General features: G+C 37.1%; 1 protein-coding gene across 1 annotated transcript; it reads left to right on the top strand.

Annotated features, from left to right (window-relative positions):
* Window positions 1-169: 169 nt before the first annotated feature.
* On the top strand, window positions 170-21,467 carry LOC149817287 (phospholipase D delta-like). The gene is made up of 10 exons (XM_089987059.1): window positions 170-1,096; window positions 1,915-2,031; window positions 2,872-3,066; window positions 7,138-7,410; window positions 7,500-7,568; window positions 7,720-7,867; window positions 8,911-9,059; window positions 10,008-10,178; window positions 20,228-20,425; window positions 21,174-21,467. The coding sequence occupies exons 1-10, from the start codon at window positions 170-172 to the stop codon at window positions 21,465-21,467; spliced, it is 2,541 nt and encodes an 846-aa protein (XP_089843185.1).
* Window positions 21,468-22,621: the final 1,154 nt, after the last annotated feature.

Below are 22,621 nucleotides of genomic sequence, written 5' to 3'. Positions count from 1 at the left end.
GTCTATAATTTGGCATGCCTGCAGTATTGTAAAAAGCTGTTCTAAACTTTAACTTGTCTTGGTTGGAAGTTGGGGTTGTTCAGGCCATTAACTTGACGTCAAGATTGGTGAGATAAATTAGAGTTTTTCGAGTTGTGATTGTGCTTCAGAGCCTGTGCATTGGATCTCAATGGCTGGTTCTTCTCACGGATCCAAGGCAAATGATTCTGAGGTTGTTTTCTTGCATGGTGACCTTGAATTGTGGATCTTTGAGGCTCGTTCTTTGCCAAACATGGACCTTACTTCAGAAAGAATGAGAAGGTGTTTCACCATCTTTGATGCTTGTACATCACAATTTCATAAACCAGATAAACGCAGTGGCAGGCATAAGGCAATAACAAGTGATCCTTATGTATCAGTTTACATGGCGGGGGCGACCATTGCACAAACCAGAGTGATCACCAATTCTGAGGATCCTAACTGGGATGAGCATTTCCGTGTCCCTGTTGCTCACCCTGTATCAAGAATTGAGTTCCAAGTAAAAGATAATGATGTTCTTGGGGCTCAGCTTATTGGGGTGGTTACAATACCTGTACAGAAGATCATAACCGGGAATATGATCGATGGGTGGTTCCCAGTGGTTGGTCCTAATGGAAATCTTATGAAACCATGTCCTGAACTGCATCTTTCCTTGCAGTTTAGTCCTGTGGAAGGGAATCCCATGTATAAAGGTGGAGCTGGTTCAGGTCCAGATTATTGGGGTGTCAATGCATATTTTCCACTGCACCAATGTGGGAAAGTTACCCTTTATCAGGATGCTCATGTCCCTGATGGATTGCTTCCTGAAATTCCATTAGATGGGGGGAAGGTGTTTGAGCATGCCAAGTGTTGGGAAGACATCTGCCATGCTATTTTGGAAGCACACCACTTGGTCTACATTATTGGCTGGTCGGTATTTCACAAAGTGAAGCTTGTGAGAGAGCCTACAAAGCCAATACCTAGTGGAGGTGAACTGCAGCTGGGTGACTTGTTGAAGTTCAAGTCTCAGGAAGGTGTCCGTGTTGCAATGCTGATATGGGATGACAAAACCTCACACGATATGTTTCTTTTGAAAACGGTATCAAATTACACCCCTTGTCTGTTAATTCTTTCTTATTATTATTCTGCTGCTTCTTTTTGGTGGTCTTGGTTTATGAAGTTCATATAATCACAAGTAGATTGCTACGATCTGTTGAAGCTTCAAAACTTCCACTCCCATGATTTGTTTGATAAAAATGCAGCTGCTTTTCATGCTTGTTTTGTGGCCAAGAGCAAGCCATTTCCCTCATGAAACAATGAACTAAACATAATCAATGGTTCAAATTAAATGGCGTGATCAGAAAACAAGAATCAGTTTATTTATTGTAAAAAGAAAAAGTGATACAACAGATGACTCATTTTTAAATTTTCATGGCATCCTCTTGATATATGCATTTCTTGTTGGGCCAGCAACCGTAGGAAACTGCATCTTTACAAGATAAGCTTCCAAACATAGGTTAAGGAAGCCTTCTGGCAACAAACTCGTCTTCTGTCTACTGTTCCCATGGGAAAAATGGTGTGAAATGTAAGATAATGCACAAGGCGTGCAAATTTAACTGGAGATAGACACATTAGCTTGATAGTGTTGGCTGATAATTGATGGTGGTATCAGTTGAGACTGATGCATAGATTCATCCCAAAAGAATTAAGTTGTATAAATATTTACAGTTTTGAAAAATTGTATGTGACCGACACCTCTTCAAGTACAATCTTAATCTTCACTGAAGGTTGAACGCTAAGTGAATTTTGCATTTATCAGATCTTGTTGGGTCCAAGCTTGTAATGGCATGATGACTAATCATGAAAATGGTCCACTACTATGCTAGCCTGTTCAACTAAAAGTTATCATGGATGCAGGAAGGTGTTATGCAAACTCATGATGAGGAAACTCGAAATTTTTTTAAGCACTCGGCAGTTCATTGTGTGCTGTCTCCTCGTTATGCCAGTCATAAACTCAGTATTTTCAAGCAAAAGGTACTGCTTCTAAGCTCAGTTTTCTCAAGCAATAGGTAGTGCTCAACGACTCTGTGATCCTCCATGGATCAACAAATCATGTTTCTCCATGGAACTTGCTTAACTTTGTTCACCTTGATGTGTGTGCATGTGTGCGCAAAATGTAGACAAGAAAAAAGTTTAAAATATGGATATTTCCTTAAATTGGAGGTGTCCATACAGAATGCTTGGGTGTTCGATCCTTGACACGCTACGTCTAGCATATCTGATACTTGACACTTAGGGGTGTCAACGGGTCCGGTTTGGTTCGGACCCAGGTGGAACTAGACTTGGACCAGATTTTTGGGTATGGTATCGGGTCTGAACCTGTATCTAATTGGGTCCACTATACAAAAACCATACCCGGACCTGATAAAAACTGCATGAACCAAACCCTATAAAACCATATTTTTTATCATTTTTACATTGAAAAATTGTGGGTCTTAATCTAAACTAGGTTGGGTTCGGGTTTGGTATAAAATTTCACAAACTCTGCCCGGGTCCATGTAATAATCGGACCTTCAGGCCGGGACCCAGGTCTTAATTGGGTCTTCTTATTTATCACCATACCCGGACCCTATAGGGTTTGGTTCGGGTGGGGTCCGGGTAAATCAGGTCCGTTGACACCCTGTTTATAGCATGCCTGACCCCGGCATGCCGTACCAATAACATGTCCATGACAAGTGGAGAAGAAAAGGGTTGTCTGCCAAAACTTCACGTCCCTTTCCCCATGCCTAGGCCCTGGTCGCTAGGTCTTGCTTGCCCGTTTATCCTATTATGATTATGGTTATCTACTGTAGCACTTATGGTTCTTTTCTCCAGGTTGTAGGAACTCTTTTCACACACCATCAGAAATGTGTGATAGTTGATAGCCAAGCTTCTGGAAACAAAAGGAAAATAATTGCATTTGTAGGTGGTCTTGATCTCTGTGATGGTCGTTATGATACCCCCCAGCACAGGCTGTTCCGCAATCTTGATGATGTCTTTGCAAATGACTTCCACAATCCTACATTTCCAGTAAGTGTGTCTTCATTGTTTGACCACTGTTCACAGACCTTATATATTTTGATCCTTCAGTATTGGAAAATAATATGAATGTTATCTGAATTAGTTTTCTTTATTTTATTTGTTCTTGTTTTTGTTGAAGATATCCAAAAATGGTTCTTTACTTTATCTTTTGTAAGTATTGATACGTTTTAGTCTTGATAAGGGTGTCGTATACTCATCTTCATTCTTTGGCATCAAGAAAGATTTATAGCCAATAAGATGTGTTGTCTTGGTATAGACTCTAGAGGTTACAATAATATAGTTGACCTGAATTTGGCTTATTTTCTTGTACCCTTGCACAAAGACCTGATTGAGCCTGGTCTTAGTTCACCTGGATACTCTCAGGCATGTCAGTCAGAGTCTATTCTTTCCAAGGTGGAACTTGGGCAGATTCTCATTCACTTTCTCAACTGTGGAAGAAGTCCATGACAAGTTACCTGATTTACCTGAGTCAAAAACAATTTTCAGCAAGTGTAACTGATTCTTGACTTGGAATCCTTGCCAATCATTCAAGTCTGACTTAACCCTATTGAGTCTCTGAAAACTAGGTTTTATGCTTGCCCTCCCAAGGTACTAAATTTCTTGTAAATTGGTCACAGTTGGCCCATGACTTTTCCTATTGGCATCTACCAATCTCCAACAGCTGGTTGATAACTTTTTTGTCAAGTTGAATGTATGCATGAGGATTTTGTTCTTTGATTTCAGTATTATAGAAGTTTTAGGTGTTATGGCTCGTCTGTTCTGTTCTCTAATTGAGAACTCAAGATGCAAGAAATTTGAAGAAAATGATTTTCACGTAAAGAGATACATAAGTCTGTCTCTGTAATTATGGTATAGTTCACCAATTCCCTTTTACTTCATTGGTCTGAGGTGCAAAATGAGATCAATCTAGTTCTTCCTAGTTCAAGATGGTTCATCTTTGATTTTGAAATTATTTTATGAAATATGAATAGTTAACAGGAGTATTGAGGACATTTAACAAAGGAGGCAGACTGGGCTTCTATATAAGAAAGAAGACAATATTTGCAAGTATGAATTTTTTCTATGATTGACATTATTTATCATGCTCCATTCATGCTAAAAACCACCAAAGTGAGTAATGCTTTTTAATATGTTGTTGCCCTACCTCCTCGCTTCATCTGCTGCACTTTTTCTGATTTTTGGTGTTGTACATAGGCAGTGGGCCTAATAAAATGATATAGTTGAAGGAAAGTGACAACTGCTATCAATATGAGTTTAATAGCTATATTTTTTAATGGAGAAGAATTATTGTAAAATTGTTAGTTTTTCACATGTTAAAATCCCATATTCATAGTTCTAGCGCCAGAAAAATAAAGCATACCATTTTCCAAGTCATAGTTACAAAAATCGGTCTTGGCTATATCTCACTAAGGCAAATTCTCAAGATAAAATAGGTTTAGTTGATAAATCTCGGAAAAATCTTGGCCTTAAATTTTTTTAGCAGAAATAAGTAAGAAATCAACATGTTTAGATAATAAAATATACATATTATGAAATAAATAAGTAAATGATATAAAAAGAAAGAATAAAAAACATATTTAAGATATATAAAAGAAATAAAAAAATAAAATTAACTGAAATATCATGATATTATTGTGATAATATTGCTGTGAAATTAATTTTTAAAATATCATGACATTTTTCCTTTTAAATTGTTTTACCAAAAAACGTCATTTATAGCTGATATTTTCAATATATTGGTGATAGCTATGACTATGTTCAAAATAATGCTGCTTTTGATAACCACCTTCTTGGGGAGGCTTCTGTAGTCCAAATGAATATATGGACAAGGATGAAATAGCTTTGCACAAAAAAACTACTTGAAGATGTGATTAAATGTTGATGGATAATGATATTGATATGTGTGTACATATGTATGTGTCTATATGTAAAATTGCTGGATAAAAACAAAATGTTATTCATACAATAACTAAGAAATGAAAAAGTCAGGGAACACTGAATGGTCAGCTGATTAAAGCCTTGAAGCAAAGGCCTGGAGATATTCTTTTTTACTGACTGAGCCAAAGTTGGCATCCTATGCACAATGTTGAAGGACTCTCCGTGAAGGTCTGCACCATGTAGCATTATTTTTAGATATTCAGCGGCGGACACTGCATAAAAAATGCTCTCTTAAATAAGCAGGTTCAGGTTCGGATATTTATCTGGTCAGCAATGAAGAAACCCATATCCTACCATGTAAAACTTTCAAGTTCCCAGACCGAAACCTGGATCGCTTATCAGCAGGTTGGATTGATTGGCTGGTGGAATCAAATATTACTATATTTTCAAATATTTTTGAGTTTGAGTTTGGCCAGTGTCATTTGCTTTTTATAATAAAAATATCTGAGCTGTGTAACCTGCCATTAGATCATAATCAACCTATCCAGCTTCCTCTAGGGAACTAAATATTTCTGCAAGAAATTTGGTTATAAAAATTCTTCTGTGCATTTCTGGCAAACTTATCAGTAAACCTAGGATGAAGGAGAAGAGAAAGTTTTGTGAAGACTAGCAGCAGCTTCACGGGAAGATTCTCTTATGTGAGGGGCAGCAAAATAGTTGTTATGTTAATAATAAAACTAGCCAAAAGGCTTAATGACAAAAAATCAGCAAGCTATTATCATTACATCTCTGCCATTACAGAAAGGGTAGTACAAAAGAAATTACAAAACTGCCAGTGCCAAATATGACATTTAATATTATCTACTCTCCTAGGAAAAAAAGAACACTTAATCTTGATTCTTTATCCATAAATAGAGCCAGACCAAACTGGGTGGTTTGGTAGTAGTAGGATTGAACCTTATGTCAAGTGTAATATGCAACACTATTTGTTGGATGCTATGTAACATTGGTACTTCTGTACCCTTGAAGCATCCGTCCCGACACTGCTGGGTACGGGTGCAGCACCCAACATGGCTGGGTGTGGGTCAACAAGTGTCAGGTGTGGTCAACCCCGCCCCGAATCATTTTAGTTCAAATTTTTACTTGGTCAACTTTGACCAAGTCCAAAATTGTTCAAATTTCAAAAAAAAAAACTTGAAAACCTAAAGAAACTTGTGTGTGTAGAATTTACATTTGCTACAGTCGTTTGTACATGCAGTCTAATAGAAAACACCAACTTTTCCACAATTTTTTCATGTTTTTATAAATTTAAGCTTACAAATGTTTAGTAGAAAATAGGTTTTAAATCATATTTTTGTAAACATAAATTGGTTTTTCAAGGGCTTTAAAATCAATGGCCCACAATGTACCAAAATTTTATGACTCATAAAATCTAATTTTTACATGGAAAAAATGATCCATAGTGCGATGCCTAGCAAATAAATCATGATAAACACATCTATAAGGTCAGATTGACTGGATATAACTTGCACATATGATTTTTCAACTATATTGTACACATAAAAGTAAAAGCAATATATATATATATATATATATATATATATATATATATATATATATATATATATAGACACACACTGCACCCCCACACCCAAGTTTTTTAAAATTGTCATGTTTCACCTTTCGCACCGGCAGCGGCACCCACAACTATGTGTCATAGGTTGGTAAATCTGTCACGTGGACATGGCTAAAAGGGCATGGGACATTCTGTTTTTGTGTAGTTTCCACTAAGAGTAGTATATAAAGGTCTGCAAAATAGAAGCATATGATAATGCACACAAGTTTAAAGCAACAAGTGTATGCTTACTCAGTTTTATGTTTAAGAGCAGAAGCAAATCTTGGGAACATATAATGAAAGATATGGAAGAAATATTTAACATAAGATTGAATATGACAGCATCTATGCCTGGCTTGATTTGCTAATATGCCAGTATAGATATGCAATTCACTTGTGAAGGATCAAATATCACTTGATAAATAGTGGAAGACAAAGTTTAGATGCCTTAACAGTATTGAAAAATGAAGAACTTCAACATCTGGCATGATGTTTACACAACAAAGAAATATGTAACTGCAATGATCATATGCATGACTAAAGTTGACTAGATATTCTTTATACAGGCAGGAACCCGATCACCAAGGCAACCATGGCATGATTTACACTGCAGAATTGAAGGTCCTGCAGCATATGATATACTAACAAACTTTGAACAGAGATGGAGAAAAGCTACAAAATGGAAACAAAGATTTCAAAAAGTAACACATTGGCATGATGATGTTTTGATAAGGCTTGACCGCATGTCGTGGATACTTTATCCTTCCTCCGATGCTCCTGGTGATGACTCTGAATTGCAGGTCTCCAAGGAAGATGATTCAGAAAATTGGCATGTGCAGGTTGGACACTTAAAAACATCCATTGTATCAATTGCTTTTTCAATCAGAGTCAAATTGGAACCTGTATGGATTTCTTGCTGTTTTGCTAGGTATTCAGATCAATTGATTCAGGATCAGTGAAAGGCTTTCCAAAAGTTGTCCAGGAAGCTGAAGCACAGGTTAGTGGTTATATTTAGAGCATTATAGTCATGCATTTCATCAATTAGCCTATGGTACTTAATATTTATTTACTTATCATTTATTCTTTAATTGATAATAATCTTCTGATATCTTTAGTATAGCTAATTCCAGACATTTTATTTTTTGCAGAATCTTGTGTGTGGGAAAAACCTTAAAATAGACAAAAGCATACACAATGCATACATCAAGGCGATTAGATCTGCACGACATTTCATTTACATAGAGAACCAATATTTTCTGGGATCTTCTTATTGCTGGCCATCTTACAAAAATGCAGGTGGATTGTTTCCACATGTTTCTTTCCTGAGTACCTACCCTGTCCTTCTTCTCAACTAACTCTGCTGTTAAAGAAGCTCTTTCTACTGAGGGCACAATTTATCATTCATCTAACAGTCACTGTTCCTATGCATTGCTGAACTTTGTTTCTTGAATATTGCTTAACATTGTCTTCTATAGTGGGAGATGATCATTTTCCTTGCAATTTGATTTTTCTGTAATTGTTGCCATGCATGCAATGCACTCTTGCAATCTATTTTTTATCTCTAGAAAGACTTTGCAATTGATCTCTACATACAAATAATTGAACTTTAAAATTGGGGGAAACAAGTAATTTCAAAAAATAAACTTCTTGGGAATATCAAGCAATTGCCTTCTAACAAATCGTACATTGGCAACCAGCATAATGCTTAGTTTGCAGGTAGTTCTTTTTAGGAAAATTTATGGGAAGTCAATAATTTGTAAGTAGCATATTGTAGATAGACAATGGAAGTCTTTATGTGGTGTGGTATAAACCTGTTCATAATCTACTAAGGGAAAACTTAGGGCTAATACTAAGTAGAATCTAGAGTTTGTGCATCTGAAGTTCCTAGGAAAGAATGCAAGTTGATGAATTTCTTGATATAGAAAGTCTTGGGGGTTTTATATGTAAAATATAAGAGATAACCAAAAGGGTAGGACACCCTGTAGCATCAATAACATGCAAATTATACATAAGAATGATAAGTACATAAACTCCCATAATAGGTCAATAAATGATAATTAGAAATATTAAAAGAGGATTATGGACATTGTTTTTCTATGCATTTTAGAAACATTTTGAGTCCACAAATTCTTTTGATGTTCTAATCTTTGCTTCTACATAAGATAATTTCTATTTTTCAATTATCTATGACATTGTTTAGCAACTTAAGATTGTAACTGTAGAATATGTGCAGCCCAATTTATTAGAGTTTTATTTAGTCATTTCCTTTCTTTTCATCGTCCTTTGAATGTTAGAGTTTTTCTTCTTCTTTTTTATTATAATGGCAATGTTATGGACAGGTGCGGATAATTTAGTACCTATGGAACTAGCACTGAAAATTGCAGACAAGATTGCTGCGAATGAAAGATTCTCTGTGTATGTAGTTATACCAATGTGGCCTGAAGGCATACCAAGTACTGCTGCAGTTCAAGAAATCCTATTTTGGCAGGTTAGTGTGTGATTTTCTGCCTCATGCTGTCCAAAATAAGTATTGCATAAATTGTCTTATGAGATTATTAGTAGGGAATATATTATTGAGATATATTGGAAATAGAAAAATTCATCCAGTTGCCCAGCTCTGTGGCCTTTAAGTTTGAAATGGATGGCTTTCAATGCAGAAAATTTATTCGTCTTTCTTTGTGAGGGTGTTTAATTGAGTACTATGCCAACATTATTTAACGATCTGAAATTATATTCAGTAATGAAATCATATTTTGATTTTCTTCAGAAGGATATTTAATTCATTACTAATTTCCAATATTGGCTAAAGAACTGAAAGTACTGCAGTATCTGCTGGGATGGAATAAGAACAACAACTTTTTAGAAGGGAAAATATTATCATATGATCAATCTATATTTCTTAATGCCAACATTCAGTAAAGAAATTATGGACACACTGAGTCAAAATTTTAATGGGTACATCAGATGAGTGTAGGAATAGTTTGGGATAGTGGTACACTCCTATCAAGAGTATGGTGTATTGTAAGTTGTAACTGATTGGTTTTCATTGTTATCAAGAGTGGAATCTTTTACTCCTTCAAGAGTTTGGGATAGTGGTACACTCCTATCAAGAGTATGGAATCTTTTACTCCTTCAAAAACAAAACACTTAAAAAATCCTTCAGTATTTTTTTTAACCTGAGATACATATGGAGTCTTAATATAATTTCCAAGTCCTCTTCTGGATCATATGCTTATTTATTTTGTGTGTATTTGGACGTCAATGTTGTGCTTTCATTTACAATTACTTGATGTAAATAATATACTGTTCTTTTTTTATGCTTTGTACATAGTAAGTACAAGTTACCAGCACATGCACATCTCACATGCATATAAGCATTATTTTTATGTTTTCAAACAACAATAGGCACTGTAATTAAATTGCACTTTTGTCACAGGGTCAAACAATGGAGATGATGTACAGGGTTATTGCAAACGCACTTGCTAAAGTTGGGGGTTCTAATGACAAGCACCCGCAGGATTATTTGAGCTTCTATTGTCTAGGAAAACGTGAATATCCAGGAGAAAATTCATATTCAAAAAGTCAACATGCTGATGGTGGTTCCTTGGTATCAACCATATAAACTCCATGCATACGTGTACTTATATTTTATTCATGTAGTTGCAGCATATTTTTACTATATCATCATACTTTACATTAATAATTCTGATTGGATTTTGTAGTCAAATTATTTTTGCTGCATGATTGAATGGGTTTGTCACTGCAAGGCATCATGTCTTAAGCTTTTTAATGATAATGCATGAGGAATTTTTTTTAGAGAAGTTGCACATTTGTAGTTCACATCAGGATGTATGACCATGCTTTAAATTTATTGCCAATGCCCAAAGGTGGAGACTTGTCTGGAGCAGTTATCATTACATTCCCTTTGGTTGTTTTCCTGATGTAGAGGGTTGCATTAGCTAGAATGTGGTCAACTTCCACGAGATGCTTTATATGGAAGAAACGAGCCAGACTCTTTTACTTATTTGCAGTGGTTCAAATCATTCTTACTGTTTTTCATTTTCATATACTTTGTCCTTTTTAAAATGAACATTTCTTTTCTTTGTTCTTAAAAGCAGTCACTAAACTTGTTAAACATTTTGACAAGAAAGTCCGTGCAAAATTTTTCATTGCCTAAAAACCTTGGGCATATTAGATATCATCCCTTTCAAGTTTGACTATGTATGTCAGTCTCCAAGTATTGATTTTTAGGTTGAACCTCCGTTTTAGAAGTCTCTTTTATTGACCTCTATGGCATCTTATTAAGTTATATATGTTGTTATTTGGCTCAAAATATAACCTTTTGAAACCAAGATTTTTTGGCAAAATAACCCTTTCTTACTACTAGTTGTTTGAGAAAGCCTTTTAGTGGGAAAAAACTATTTTATGAAAAATGTTTTGTCCCTTATTGATTATTGTTGGAAAACTTCATAAGTTTATAATGAGAAGGGTTGCCATTAGGGGTGGCAAAATCTGACACGACCCGCCAACCCGCTTCTTAGCCGGGTTCGGGTTTGACTTAAACGGGTTCGTGTCATAAACGGGTCGACCCGCCTAACCCGTTTATTAAACGGGTCGGGTTCGTGTTAGGGGTATGCCAACCCGGCTGACCCGTTTAATAAACGGGTTAGGCGGGCAGGTCAATCCGTTTACCCGACCCCGACCCGCCAACCGGTTTACCCGACCCTGACCCGCCCGCCAACCCGTTTACTTGAACCCTACCCGCCAACCTGTTTACCCGACCTATTTATTAAACGGGTTAACCATGTCGTGTCGGGTTACCCGTTTAATAAATGGGTTGGGTTCGTGTTTGCCACAGCCGACCCGTTTAATAAACGGGTCAGGTTCGTGTTGAGGTATGCTTACCCGCCAACCCGACCTGATTGCCACCCCTAGTTGCCTTAGAGGGCAAGATGTTCAAGGGCATTAGATCTTGGGCTTGTCAAATGAACTTTAAATATTAAATATTAATATTAATATTAATATTTGAATTTGGATTTGGATTTAGACTCGGACCCAAACTTGGCCTTGACCTTTAAAAGTTTTCAAAAAGTCCTTTATGACTTTTCTGGGAGACGACACCTATCCTTTTTGGATAGCGTCTCCGTGTAAGCACATTGAGAGGTCAGTGACACGTGGAGCCCATGTTGTAGCAGTGACTGCCCATGATGGGACGATGGCAATGGCATGTGGCGCCCATGTTTAGATGGTGGCCACCCATGATGGGACGCTAGTGACACGTGGCATCCATGGTTGTAAAACTTCATAGGTTTATAATGAAAAGGGTTGCCTTAGAGGGCAAGGCCCTCAAGGGCATTAGATCTTCGGCTTGTCAAATGCTTGTCAAATAAACTTTAAATATTAAATATTAATATTTAGATTTAGACCAGGACTTGGTCATGGCCTTAACCTTGACCTTTAAAAGTTTTCAAAAAGTCCTTTATGACTTTTCTGGGAGGCGACACCTATCCTTTTTGGATAGCCTCTACGTGTAAGCACGTTGAGAGGTTAGTAACACGTGGAGACTATGTTGTAGCAGTGGCTGCCCGTGATAGGATGATGGCAGTGGCATGTGGCACCCATGTTTGGATGGTGGCCGCCTATGATGGGATGCTAGTGACACGTAGCATCCATGTTGGGATGATGGCTTCCCATGATGGGACACTAGTGACACATGGTGCCCACGTCTGGTCGATGGCTGCCTAGGATAGGCGAGTTACCTTGCACCATTTGGTTTGGTATACCCCAGCTGCTTTATATGGAAAAAGATTTTTAAAAAATGAGTTAACTTCCTCCAGTTTTTTCTTTTTCCCAAGCCTTTCTCCTTCTCTCTCTACTTGTGAAGTTGTTCAGGGTAACTGTGCCATGGTGACTAACTTACCCAGTGCCAGGAGAGGTTAGCATTGCACGAGAGGTGCAAACTTGGTTGTATCCCGGAAGCGAGGTTGTGTTTAACCCTACAGCACTCGGGCTAAGTCTTGGTGGGGCAACTGTCGCTTTCAAGACAATGCCTTTGTTGTGCGCCTCCAAGCTTCAGTCCTAACGATCTGAGAAGAATTCTGCCAAATATCCAATAATTTGAAAGCGACATGTCTAGCTCCATGGTGTCTATTGTGAAGATCGAGAACCAAAAGATTCCCAAATTGTCTCATTTCGATGAGACTAACTTTAAATGCTGGCAGAAAAAGGTTATAATCTTCTTGACCATGGCCAAGGTGGGGTACATGCTCACTGAACCATGTCCTCATGAACGAGAAGAAGAGACCAATGCTCAGAACAGGAAGCGCCGAAAGTGGATGGAAGATGACTATGTGTGCCAAGGGCACATTTCGAATGCGTTGTCCGACCCCATGTTTGATCTCTACTCTGAAGTAGACTCTACGAAAAAGCTCTAGGAAGCTCTTCAGAGCAAATACAATACAGTGGATGCAGGTAACCGAAAGTTCCTAGTTAGTAAATATATGGATTTTGTGTTTATTGATAACAAACCACTTCTACCCCAAATTGATGAAATGCAATTACTGGTTCACCAACTTAGGGTGGAAGGTATGAATCTTGATGAGTCTTTTTAAGTGGCTGCTATTATTGGGAAATTACCCAATTCATGGAAAGTTTATCGTAATATGTTAAAACATAAGAACAAAGACTACTTCAAATAACTTCTTTCTCATTTTCGTATTGAAGAAGCTCGTCATAGAAACAAAAAAGGAGGAAGTCAAAGAAGTTGGCACCAAAGTGAATATGGTGGATCGTAAGCCAAGATTCAAGCCCTGTATGAAATCTAAAAACAAGAAATTCAAATATTTTAAGAAATTTAAACGAGAAATTGTTTCCTGCTATGTATGTGGCAAACCGGGCACTATGCGAGAGAGTGTCATCATCACAAGAGACAAGGCACCAAGGCACAATCCCAAAGAGAACCTAGTGGATGTAGCAAACTTTGTTTTCATGGTTCAAATGGACAGAAGGTAGTATGCGGATTCAGGGTCTACAATTCATACTTGTAATGACCAATGTATGTTTAAAACATACGATATCGTGGGGAAAGACAATCAAATTTACATGGAAGACTCTCATCCTGCAAAGGTTGAAGGAAAAAGGATTGTGGAAATAAAATTCACATATGGAAAATGTCTTATCTTAACAAATATGTACCATGTACCCATTGTAACTAAGAACCTTGTATCAGCCTTCCTACTGACCGCACATGGTTTTAAGCTTGTCTTTAAATCCGACAATATAATATTGTCGAAGAATCATGTATTTGTTGGAAAGGGTTTTGTTTTTGATGGATTGTTCGAACTAAATGTGATCAATGATAATATCTTTGTTTTTATTTACTTGTTTGACTCTCTTGATGTATAGCTTGCTAAACTTAGTCATGTGTATTTTGGATCAATTAAGAAAATGGGTAAATCATGATTAATTCCTGTTTGTAAGAAGCATGATCATTATAATAAATATGGCGTATGCATTTAATCAAAGTTCTCTAAGAAACCTTTTTATTGAGTGAAAAGAAGTTCTAAAATTCTTGAACTCATACGTAGTGATGTTGTGATTTGAAAAACACTCCAACTCGTGGAAGTAATCTGTATTTCATAACTTTCATAGATGATTTGTCTAAATTTGCTTATGTTTATCTTATGAAAAGTAAAGACGAGTCATTCGAGAAATTTAAGATTTTTAAGGATGAAGTTGAAAATTTTCACAATGGCAAAATTGTTTCGTTTAGGTTCGACAGAGGTGGAGAATATTTATCTCATGAATTTATTAAATTTTGTGAAAAACATGGCATACATAGACATAACACTGCACCTTAGACTCCCGAGCATAATGGTGTTCTAGAACAAAAAAACATAACTTTAATTGACATGGTGAATGCAATGCTAATTAGTTATGGACTTAATTTTAATTTATAGAGAGAAGCCCTACTCGGTGCATGTCATATTTTGAATCATGTGCCTTATTCAAAATTATATGTTACTCCATATGAATTATGGAAAAACAGAAAACCAAATTTAAGTTATCTTAAAGTTTGGGGTTGTGTGACCTATGGTAGATTGAATGAACCCAAATAAACTAAATTAGGACCTAAAACTAATACATGTATTTTTATTGGCTATTCTCAAAACAGCAAGGCATATAGATTTATGAACTTAGAAACTAAAGTTATTTCTGAATCTGTACAAGTTGAGTTTAGAGAAGATCTATTTTTCAAAAACTTGCAAAATCTTTCTTCTTCCATTGGTTTTCATGAACTTGTATCCAAAAGACCTGCTTTGGAACATGAAAATACACAACTTAGAAGTAAGATGATTAGGAAACCAAATGATTTTGGAAAAGACTTTCATCTATATATGATTGATAGAGATCCTTTAAGCTTTTCTAAAGCTATGTCATCACTTGATGCTGCATTTTGGAAAGAAGCGATTTAAAGTGAAATGTATTCCATACTTGAAAATAAAATTTGGGTCTTAGCAGAATGACCACCATAATTTAAAGTTTTAAACCTCTTGACTACAAATGGATTTTCAAAAGAAAATTTAGAGTTGAGGGATCAATTGACAAATTTAAGGCAAAATTAGTAGCAAAAGGTTTTAAACAAAATTTTGAGATTGATTATTTTGATATGTATGCTCTAGTATCTAGCATAACATCATTTAGAGTTCTTATAGCATAACTTCTATTTTCAAACTCGAAATTCATCAAATGGATGTTAAAATTGCTTTTCTAAATGACAACTTAGACAAAAAAAAATTACATGGATCAACCTAAAGGTTTTGTAGTTCCTGGTCAAAGAAATAAAGTTTGTAAATTGCTTAAGTCTTTATACGGATTGAAATAAACTCCAAAACAATGGCATAAAAATTTTGACCAAGTAATTTCCAGTTTTGGGTTTAACACTCTTGATTATGATAAATGCATATATATACTAAAGTTGATTATGAAAACATTGTCATAATTTGTTTATATTTAGATGGCATATTGATACTTAGTAACAATATAGAATGCATAAATGATACTAAGCTTTTTTTGTCACTTAACTTATGCATTCTATATTGTTGCTCATGACTCACAAGTTTGATTCCTAGAATCACATCTGCAAGCCCCATATCTTATGAGAGATGAGTTAGATACTAAGCATTTTCTTGTTACTTCTTATGAAAGATATGGGGCTTGCTGATGTGATTTTAGGAATCAAACTTGTGAGATACGAGCATAGATATGGCTTAAATCAATCGTGTTATATTAAGAAAGTGCTTAGAAAATTTAACTGTTTTGATTATAAAATTGTTGATACTTTGTTTGATCCCAGTGTTAAATTATCTAAATACACTGGAAGAGGTATTTCTTAGCTTGAGTATGCTAGTATTATAAGAAGTCTTATGTATGATATGAATGAAACTAAATCAGACGTAACATTTTTGCATGAGCAAACTGAGTAGATATAACAATCCAGGATCATTGGGATGTTGCTTTCAAGGTCCTGAAGTACCTTACTGGGACTTTGGATTATGGGTTATTCTATTCGGAGGAACCCGCTAACCTTGAAGGCTATGTCACAGGGATTCGGCTAGCAGGGTGCTGCACCCGCGTCGACGCGATGTGGGTGCGGTCAACCCGACCCTGGGTGCGGTCAACGCACCCAGGGTCATTTTGGCCTAATTTTTCGGACTTAAAAAAAAAATTGCCAAGAAATTTTTTTTTGCCCTATATGTCACAGGGATTCTCCAACTAGGTGCCGCACCCGCACCCGATGCGGTCAACCTGACCCTAGGTGCAGTCAATGCTCCCAGGGTCATTTATGTCCAACTTTTGGACTTTATATATATATATATATATATATATATATATATATATATATATATATATATATATATATATATATATATATATATATATATATATATATTTTTTTTTTTTTTTTATTTTTTTTTTTTTTTTTTGCCGCACCCCCACCCTGGTTTTTTGGAAGTACCGCATCCCCGCACCCGCACCCACACCCATGTGACATAGCTTGAAGGTTATAGTAATGCTAATTGGAACTCCGATAGGGTTGACTCGATATCCACAATCCACAAGTTGATGGGTCTTTACCCTTGGATCGTGGGCTATTTTCTGGGCTTCCAAGAAGCAAACCATTATAACCCAATTCACTATGGAGGCTGAGCTCATAGCACTAGCATATGCTAGTATGGAAGCTGAATGGCTAAGTAACATCTTGATTGAGATTCTATTGAATAGCAAAATAGAGCTGTCAGTAAGGGAAGTGGGAGCGGAAAGCGAGACACTTCTAAACTTTTAGGAAGCCGAAAGCACGGGAAGACTTAGAGGCAAACTAGAAATTGTCTCAAAAGCGAGAAGATAAATGAACCAGAAGTGACCTAGGAAGCGAACTGAAAGCGAGGGAGAAGCAAAAAAGGAAAAAACAAAAAATAAATAAAAAAAAGGAGAAGCGAGGGGGAAGCAAGCTTCCCGTGAAGGGAAAGCGAGTTTCCCATTTAGGGGAAGCGTGCTTACCCTAAAAAATTGGCGCTTCTGAGTGCGTTTCGAAAGTGCCACATTTCGTGCTTCCGAAATGCGCTTCAGGGAAGCATGCTTTCTTTAGTCTTAAAACGCTTTCGGTAACCCTGTAGCAAACTCTTTACTCCTGTGGCTATTCACTGTGATAGCCAAGCTGTTATATATAAAGCAGGAAACAATATATACAAAGGAAAATCTAGACATATTAGTCTAAAGCACAACACTGTGAATAATTTACTAAAGCAAGAAGTAATTTCAATGGAATATATAGAATCTTGCCAAAATTTGGCAGTTTCACTTACGAAAGACCTTTCACGTAAAATTATTAAAAATACATACGAGGGAATGAAATTAAAACCCACTAAAAAGATTACCCATGATGAAAACCCAACCAAGTGACTTGGGTCACCTAAGTTCTTGGTTCAATGGGAAGAACAAGTCACTGGAGTAATTGGGTGAGTACAAAGGAATATATGAAGATAAAGAGTATCTTCAAGTTCCATTCTGATGTAAGTGCTCGAAAAACCTGTGACATGCGGATGAGTCCCTTGGCTCTTAATGAGATCTGTAAGCCAGATTGGCTATGGTGTTTGAAACAGGTTTTCACCCTTGATAGACTTACCTATATGAGTGTGAAGGTGTGGGTCACCCTCTATGAGATGGAGGTTGTCTCTAAAGCAGTCATAAAGTGAGATACTGCATAGGACCCTTAATAAATGCAACCTTTATGTATTTGATGACACATAAAGTTACCTGAAAGAAGTATGGGTGTGAATAGGCCTAAGAAGTTCTTATTAGAGACTATGTTCAAAGCTGCTAGCTACTTAATTTCTGAGACTGTCTGAATCTTGTTTATACTAAGTATAGGTTCAAACCGAAAGGTACTTTCATTTAAGCATATGACTTTTACGAATAGCTTTGCTTTTTCTTTCTATCCTATATTTTGAACCACGTGGAGGATTGTTGCTATTTGACTCAAAATATAACCTCTTGAGACCAAGGTTTTTTGGAAAAATAACCCTTTCTTACTACTAGTTGTTTGAGAAAGTCTTTTAGATGAAAAAACCCATTTTATGAAAAATGTTTTATTCTGTGTTGATTATTATTGAAAACTTTATAAGTTTATAATAAGGGTTGCCTTAGAGGGCAAGGCCCTAAAGGCATTAGATCTTGGGCTAGTCCTGGACCTAGTCATTGTCCTGGCCCTGACCTTGACCTTTAAAAGTTTTCAAAAAGTTCTTTATGACTTTTCTGGGAGGCGACACCTATCCTTTTTGGATAGCCTCTACGTGTAAGTACGTTGAGAGGTCAGTGACACGTGGAGCCCATATTGTAGCGGTGGCCGCCCATGATGGGACGATGGCAGTGACATGTGGTGCCCATGTTTGGATGGTAGTCGCCCATGATCGAATGCTAGTGATACGTGGCATCCATGTTGGGACGGTGGCCACCCATGATGGGATGCTAGTGACACGTGATGTTCATGTTGGGATGGTGGCTGCCCATGATGGGATGCTAGTGACACGTGGCGCCCATGTCGGATCAGTGGCTACCCAGGATGGGCGAGTTACCTTGAACCACTTGGTTTGGTATACCCCCAACGGCTTTATATGGAAAAAGATTTTCAAAAACGAGTTAATGTCTTCCATTTTTTTGCTTATTCCCGAGCCTCTCTCTTTCTCTCTCTACCTGCGAAGTTGTTCAGGGTAATTGTGTTGTGGTGACTAACCTACTCAGTGCCAGGAGAGGTTAGTATTACATGAGAGGTGTAGGCTTGGTTGTATCCCGAAAGTGAGGTTGTGTTTAACCCTACTACACCCGGGCTAAGTCCTGGTGGGGCAACTGTCGCTTTCAAGACAGTGCCTTTGTTGTGCACCTCCAAGCTTCAGTCCCAATGATCTAATAAGAATTCTACCAAATATCCAACAATATCGATAAACCAGTGTGACATCTATTTGCATTCATTTACCTTTTGTTGATTGTTCATACTCATTTTGGTGATTTCTCATGTACACTCAAGTGTAAGGTTGCAAAACAGGAAGAGCAGCTCATTCTCGGTTCAAACTTGACTCATTAAGGATTTGCTGGAGTTTGTAAAGTAGGCAAAGTGAGCTGAGAGCCTGAGACAAACTCAAGCCGGGTTTGGACTCCATGAATGGAGGTTCAAGAGGCCAAGCTTGGCTCTTTTGGCTCGTTTACCTGCCTTGTGTGTTGTTGAAAAGAAAAACTGTAGGCCCTATACTTAGCTTTGCATAATTATTTTGGAAATATATGTAGCTAAGCATATCAAAGTCTTCTAGGGCATTGCCTCTATTCATGAATGAAAGGGGAACTTGTGCATGCAAGTGCAGGCATATTTGTGTGTGTGTGTTTGTGTGTGTGTGCATGTCCTCTAGAAGAAGACTTGCCTAAGGAAATTAATGATCTTTTTGGGTTTATTTGGCTAGTAAAAAATTGATTGAAATAGAGAGATGGTATGTTTTTGGGACTTTATTATGTTTTCCATCTTAGAGTACCATTTTGTGAAAGAAAGAGGCAAATTTCTATTTGTTGAGGGAAAGGAAAGTGAAGTTCACCAGTTTCACTCTTTTTTTAGCTTCTAGATACAAAATCTTTTTCTTTTCTCAGTTATACTGATACATGATTTTGGAGTGGAATGGCCTTCAAAGGGGCACATTTCAAAGGCTTTGAGGTCAAGTATTCATTGTTTTGAGGTTTTTGTCCTTTTGATTTAGATGTATCAAGTGAAAGAAGAAACACATGAATAACTTGACATTGGAATATTGTGAACTAAATGCTTCTGAAAATTCTATGAGATGTCAGTTTTGTAGGCACATGATTCACGGTGGGTTTCATAGGTTTAAGAGAAATATGCGGAAGAAGGGCACAACCTGCATGGGTTGCCCAACCTATTGAGGAGTGAACCTGATTTATGGATCGGTTGAGGATCCAGATCCACATCACGTTTTATATTTGTAGTCTTTTGTTGTATAACACTTGTGTTACTGTTTTCCCCCTCATTGTATTGTATTATAGATAATCATTAGTTGTGGCTACTTTAGATGGCTAAATCAGAAAATTTCTGTTTCCCAGGGCCTTGTTCAGAAGTTCTGCAGGTTTATGATTTATGTTCATTCCAAGGGGATGATAGTAGATGACGAGTATGTAATTTTAGGATCTGCAAACATTAACCAAAGGTCTTTGGATGGTTCAAGGGACACAGAAATTGCGATTGGCGCCTATCAACCCCATCATAGTTGGGCCAGAAAGCAGAGCCATCCACGTGGACAGGTATATGTCCTTTAATCTCTTAGTTTTGAACCTTGCAGTGTTCAGAAAGCCAAATGATGTGAATCCACTGACCAATTGTAAACTTCTAGCTTGCTATTTATTACACTGCTGAGACCAGTTATATTACTTTGTCTGGCACTTACCTTGTGCATCAGGTGCTGGAATTGTTTGGCCACTTCATAGAGGTTTACAAATATGTTACCTCAGTGTTTCAAATATAGATGTTGAGGCCAGTGTGTTCTAGGTCTTAAAATTTGGGAGTTAGTTCTTTCAATCAATTTGCACCTACAAGATGGCTTTTAGACCTTTGACAGATGCTATGAACACTGCATTTGTCAAGCACACTGGGGGACATTAACCACTGGTCACAAAAGAATTCCCTGTTTGATGAATACATCACTTTCAAAAAGTTGAATATTTGCTGGCATATACTGCAAGTGGATGGTCATGCAAAATAATATGCAAGGACCCAGCAGCCTGACTAGGAACTTGGTTGTATTGACTATGCATAATCCAAGTCTCTAGTTGGTGCAGCTTAATTGTGCAAGCATCATGTCTATCTTGAACAATGAAGAAAAAACTCAAGCAGTCGGGTGTTTATAATGTGGTTAACCTGACTCTAACTAGGTAATTCCAGTTGCCTCAGTTGATGCATAGACCCTACTCCTGAGCCTGGCTGAGTGGTTTGAACTCTGTTGAGAAGATTTAGGGTTTCACTCTGTTCATATGGCTGGTAATCATTTTGCAGGTTTATGGATACAGGATGTCACTATGGGCAGAGCACCTAGGCTTATTGGAGGACTGCTTCTCCAAGCCACAAACTCTTAAATGTGTTAAGCGTGTGACTGAATTAGCTGAAAACAATTGGCAGACCTACATTGCAGATGAAACGAGGGAGATGAATGGACACCTACTAAAGTATCCAGTCCAGGTTGGTAGGGATGGTAGTGTTGGACCATTGCCTGGGTACGAGTGCTTTCCAGATGTGGGTGGTAAGATTCTTGGTGCACATTCATCTCTTCCTGATGCTCTAACTACTTAGATAGATGATGTGCGTGGAGGAAATATTTCTAAGGCCTGAGAACAAGTTGGCATTGCCTACCAAACATGATAACAGAAGCTCTTCATGGAACTGAAAAAGCCATGCAAAATATAATCTTCCAATTAGAGCAATCAGCAAACACGTTGGAAATAACTTAGAAGAGCAACAACTGTTTGGTTACTCCACAAGTTCCCACTTGCAGAACACTTAGCATGGTTGTCATGCCAAAATGTCAGGACACTGATCGGGACATTGGACATTCCATGACACTTCGTGAACACAGTCGAACTTGTATCAAAGATGGCCAAACCCATGTTCCTAACTTCATTTGTATATTATTATTTTTTTATTTTGTTAAGAATTTGACGTTGTTCTTGTATAATTATTATTTTATGTTTTTTAAGCTGTCTTAGAATTGTTTTAGAATCTGCACTTTTAATATGATCGTTATGCCTTATTGCTTTAGATACTGAATCATACAAAGAGACACAGGCACACATATTTGAGCATGCATGCGCACACACACACACACACATAGTTAATATATGTATAGCCATGCCCTCGTATCCTAGATTTAGGAAAATCCGGTATCATACCAAGTGTAACGGTGTCATATCCCATATCCAAGTCTGACTGTATGACATGGATGGGTTCAGAGACTTTCTGCTCATCTTGCTACATTCAGTTGTCGTAGTCAGTGATATTATGAATAAGCTAGCACTTATCACGTTATTTTGTAAATATCGTGATATATTGCCGATAATTTGATACAGAGATATTTTCAAAATATCAGCGATATTGGTGACTTCTTTTATCAAGTATATGGAGATTGAGAGGGCCTTTTTGGTCTGTTCTTTTAAAGAAATAGAAGAGATTCTGATTGTCTGCTCTTTTGAAGAAATCTTCTTTATTGTTTATACCAAAACTCTAACAGAACCGTTGGGATGAGATGGAAGATATTGTTACATGCATAAACAAGTTTCTCTCACTATAGCTAAGCATGTGAGTTGCACATGGTTAAGTGAAATTTTTTGCTTTTTAGCTGGTTGTTAGGAATTTACTCAACAATGAATAGAGCTGCTATGATTAAATTTGGTGAACAAGTTGAGAAGTGCCAGCTATAACAACGAATAAGAATTATAGATGGAAAATTC

This window comes from Nuphar pumila, chromosome 14, assembly GCF_984573655.1.
Source record: "Nuphar pumila chromosome 14, dmNupPumi1.hap1.1, whole genome shotgun sequence".
In the NCBI taxonomy this organism is placed as follows: Eukaryota; Viridiplantae; Streptophyta; class Magnoliopsida; order Nymphaeales; family Nymphaeaceae; genus Nuphar; species Nuphar pumila.
The sequence above is the reverse complement of the archived record's forward strand: the minus strand, read 5'-3'. Positions and strand labels throughout refer to the sequence as shown.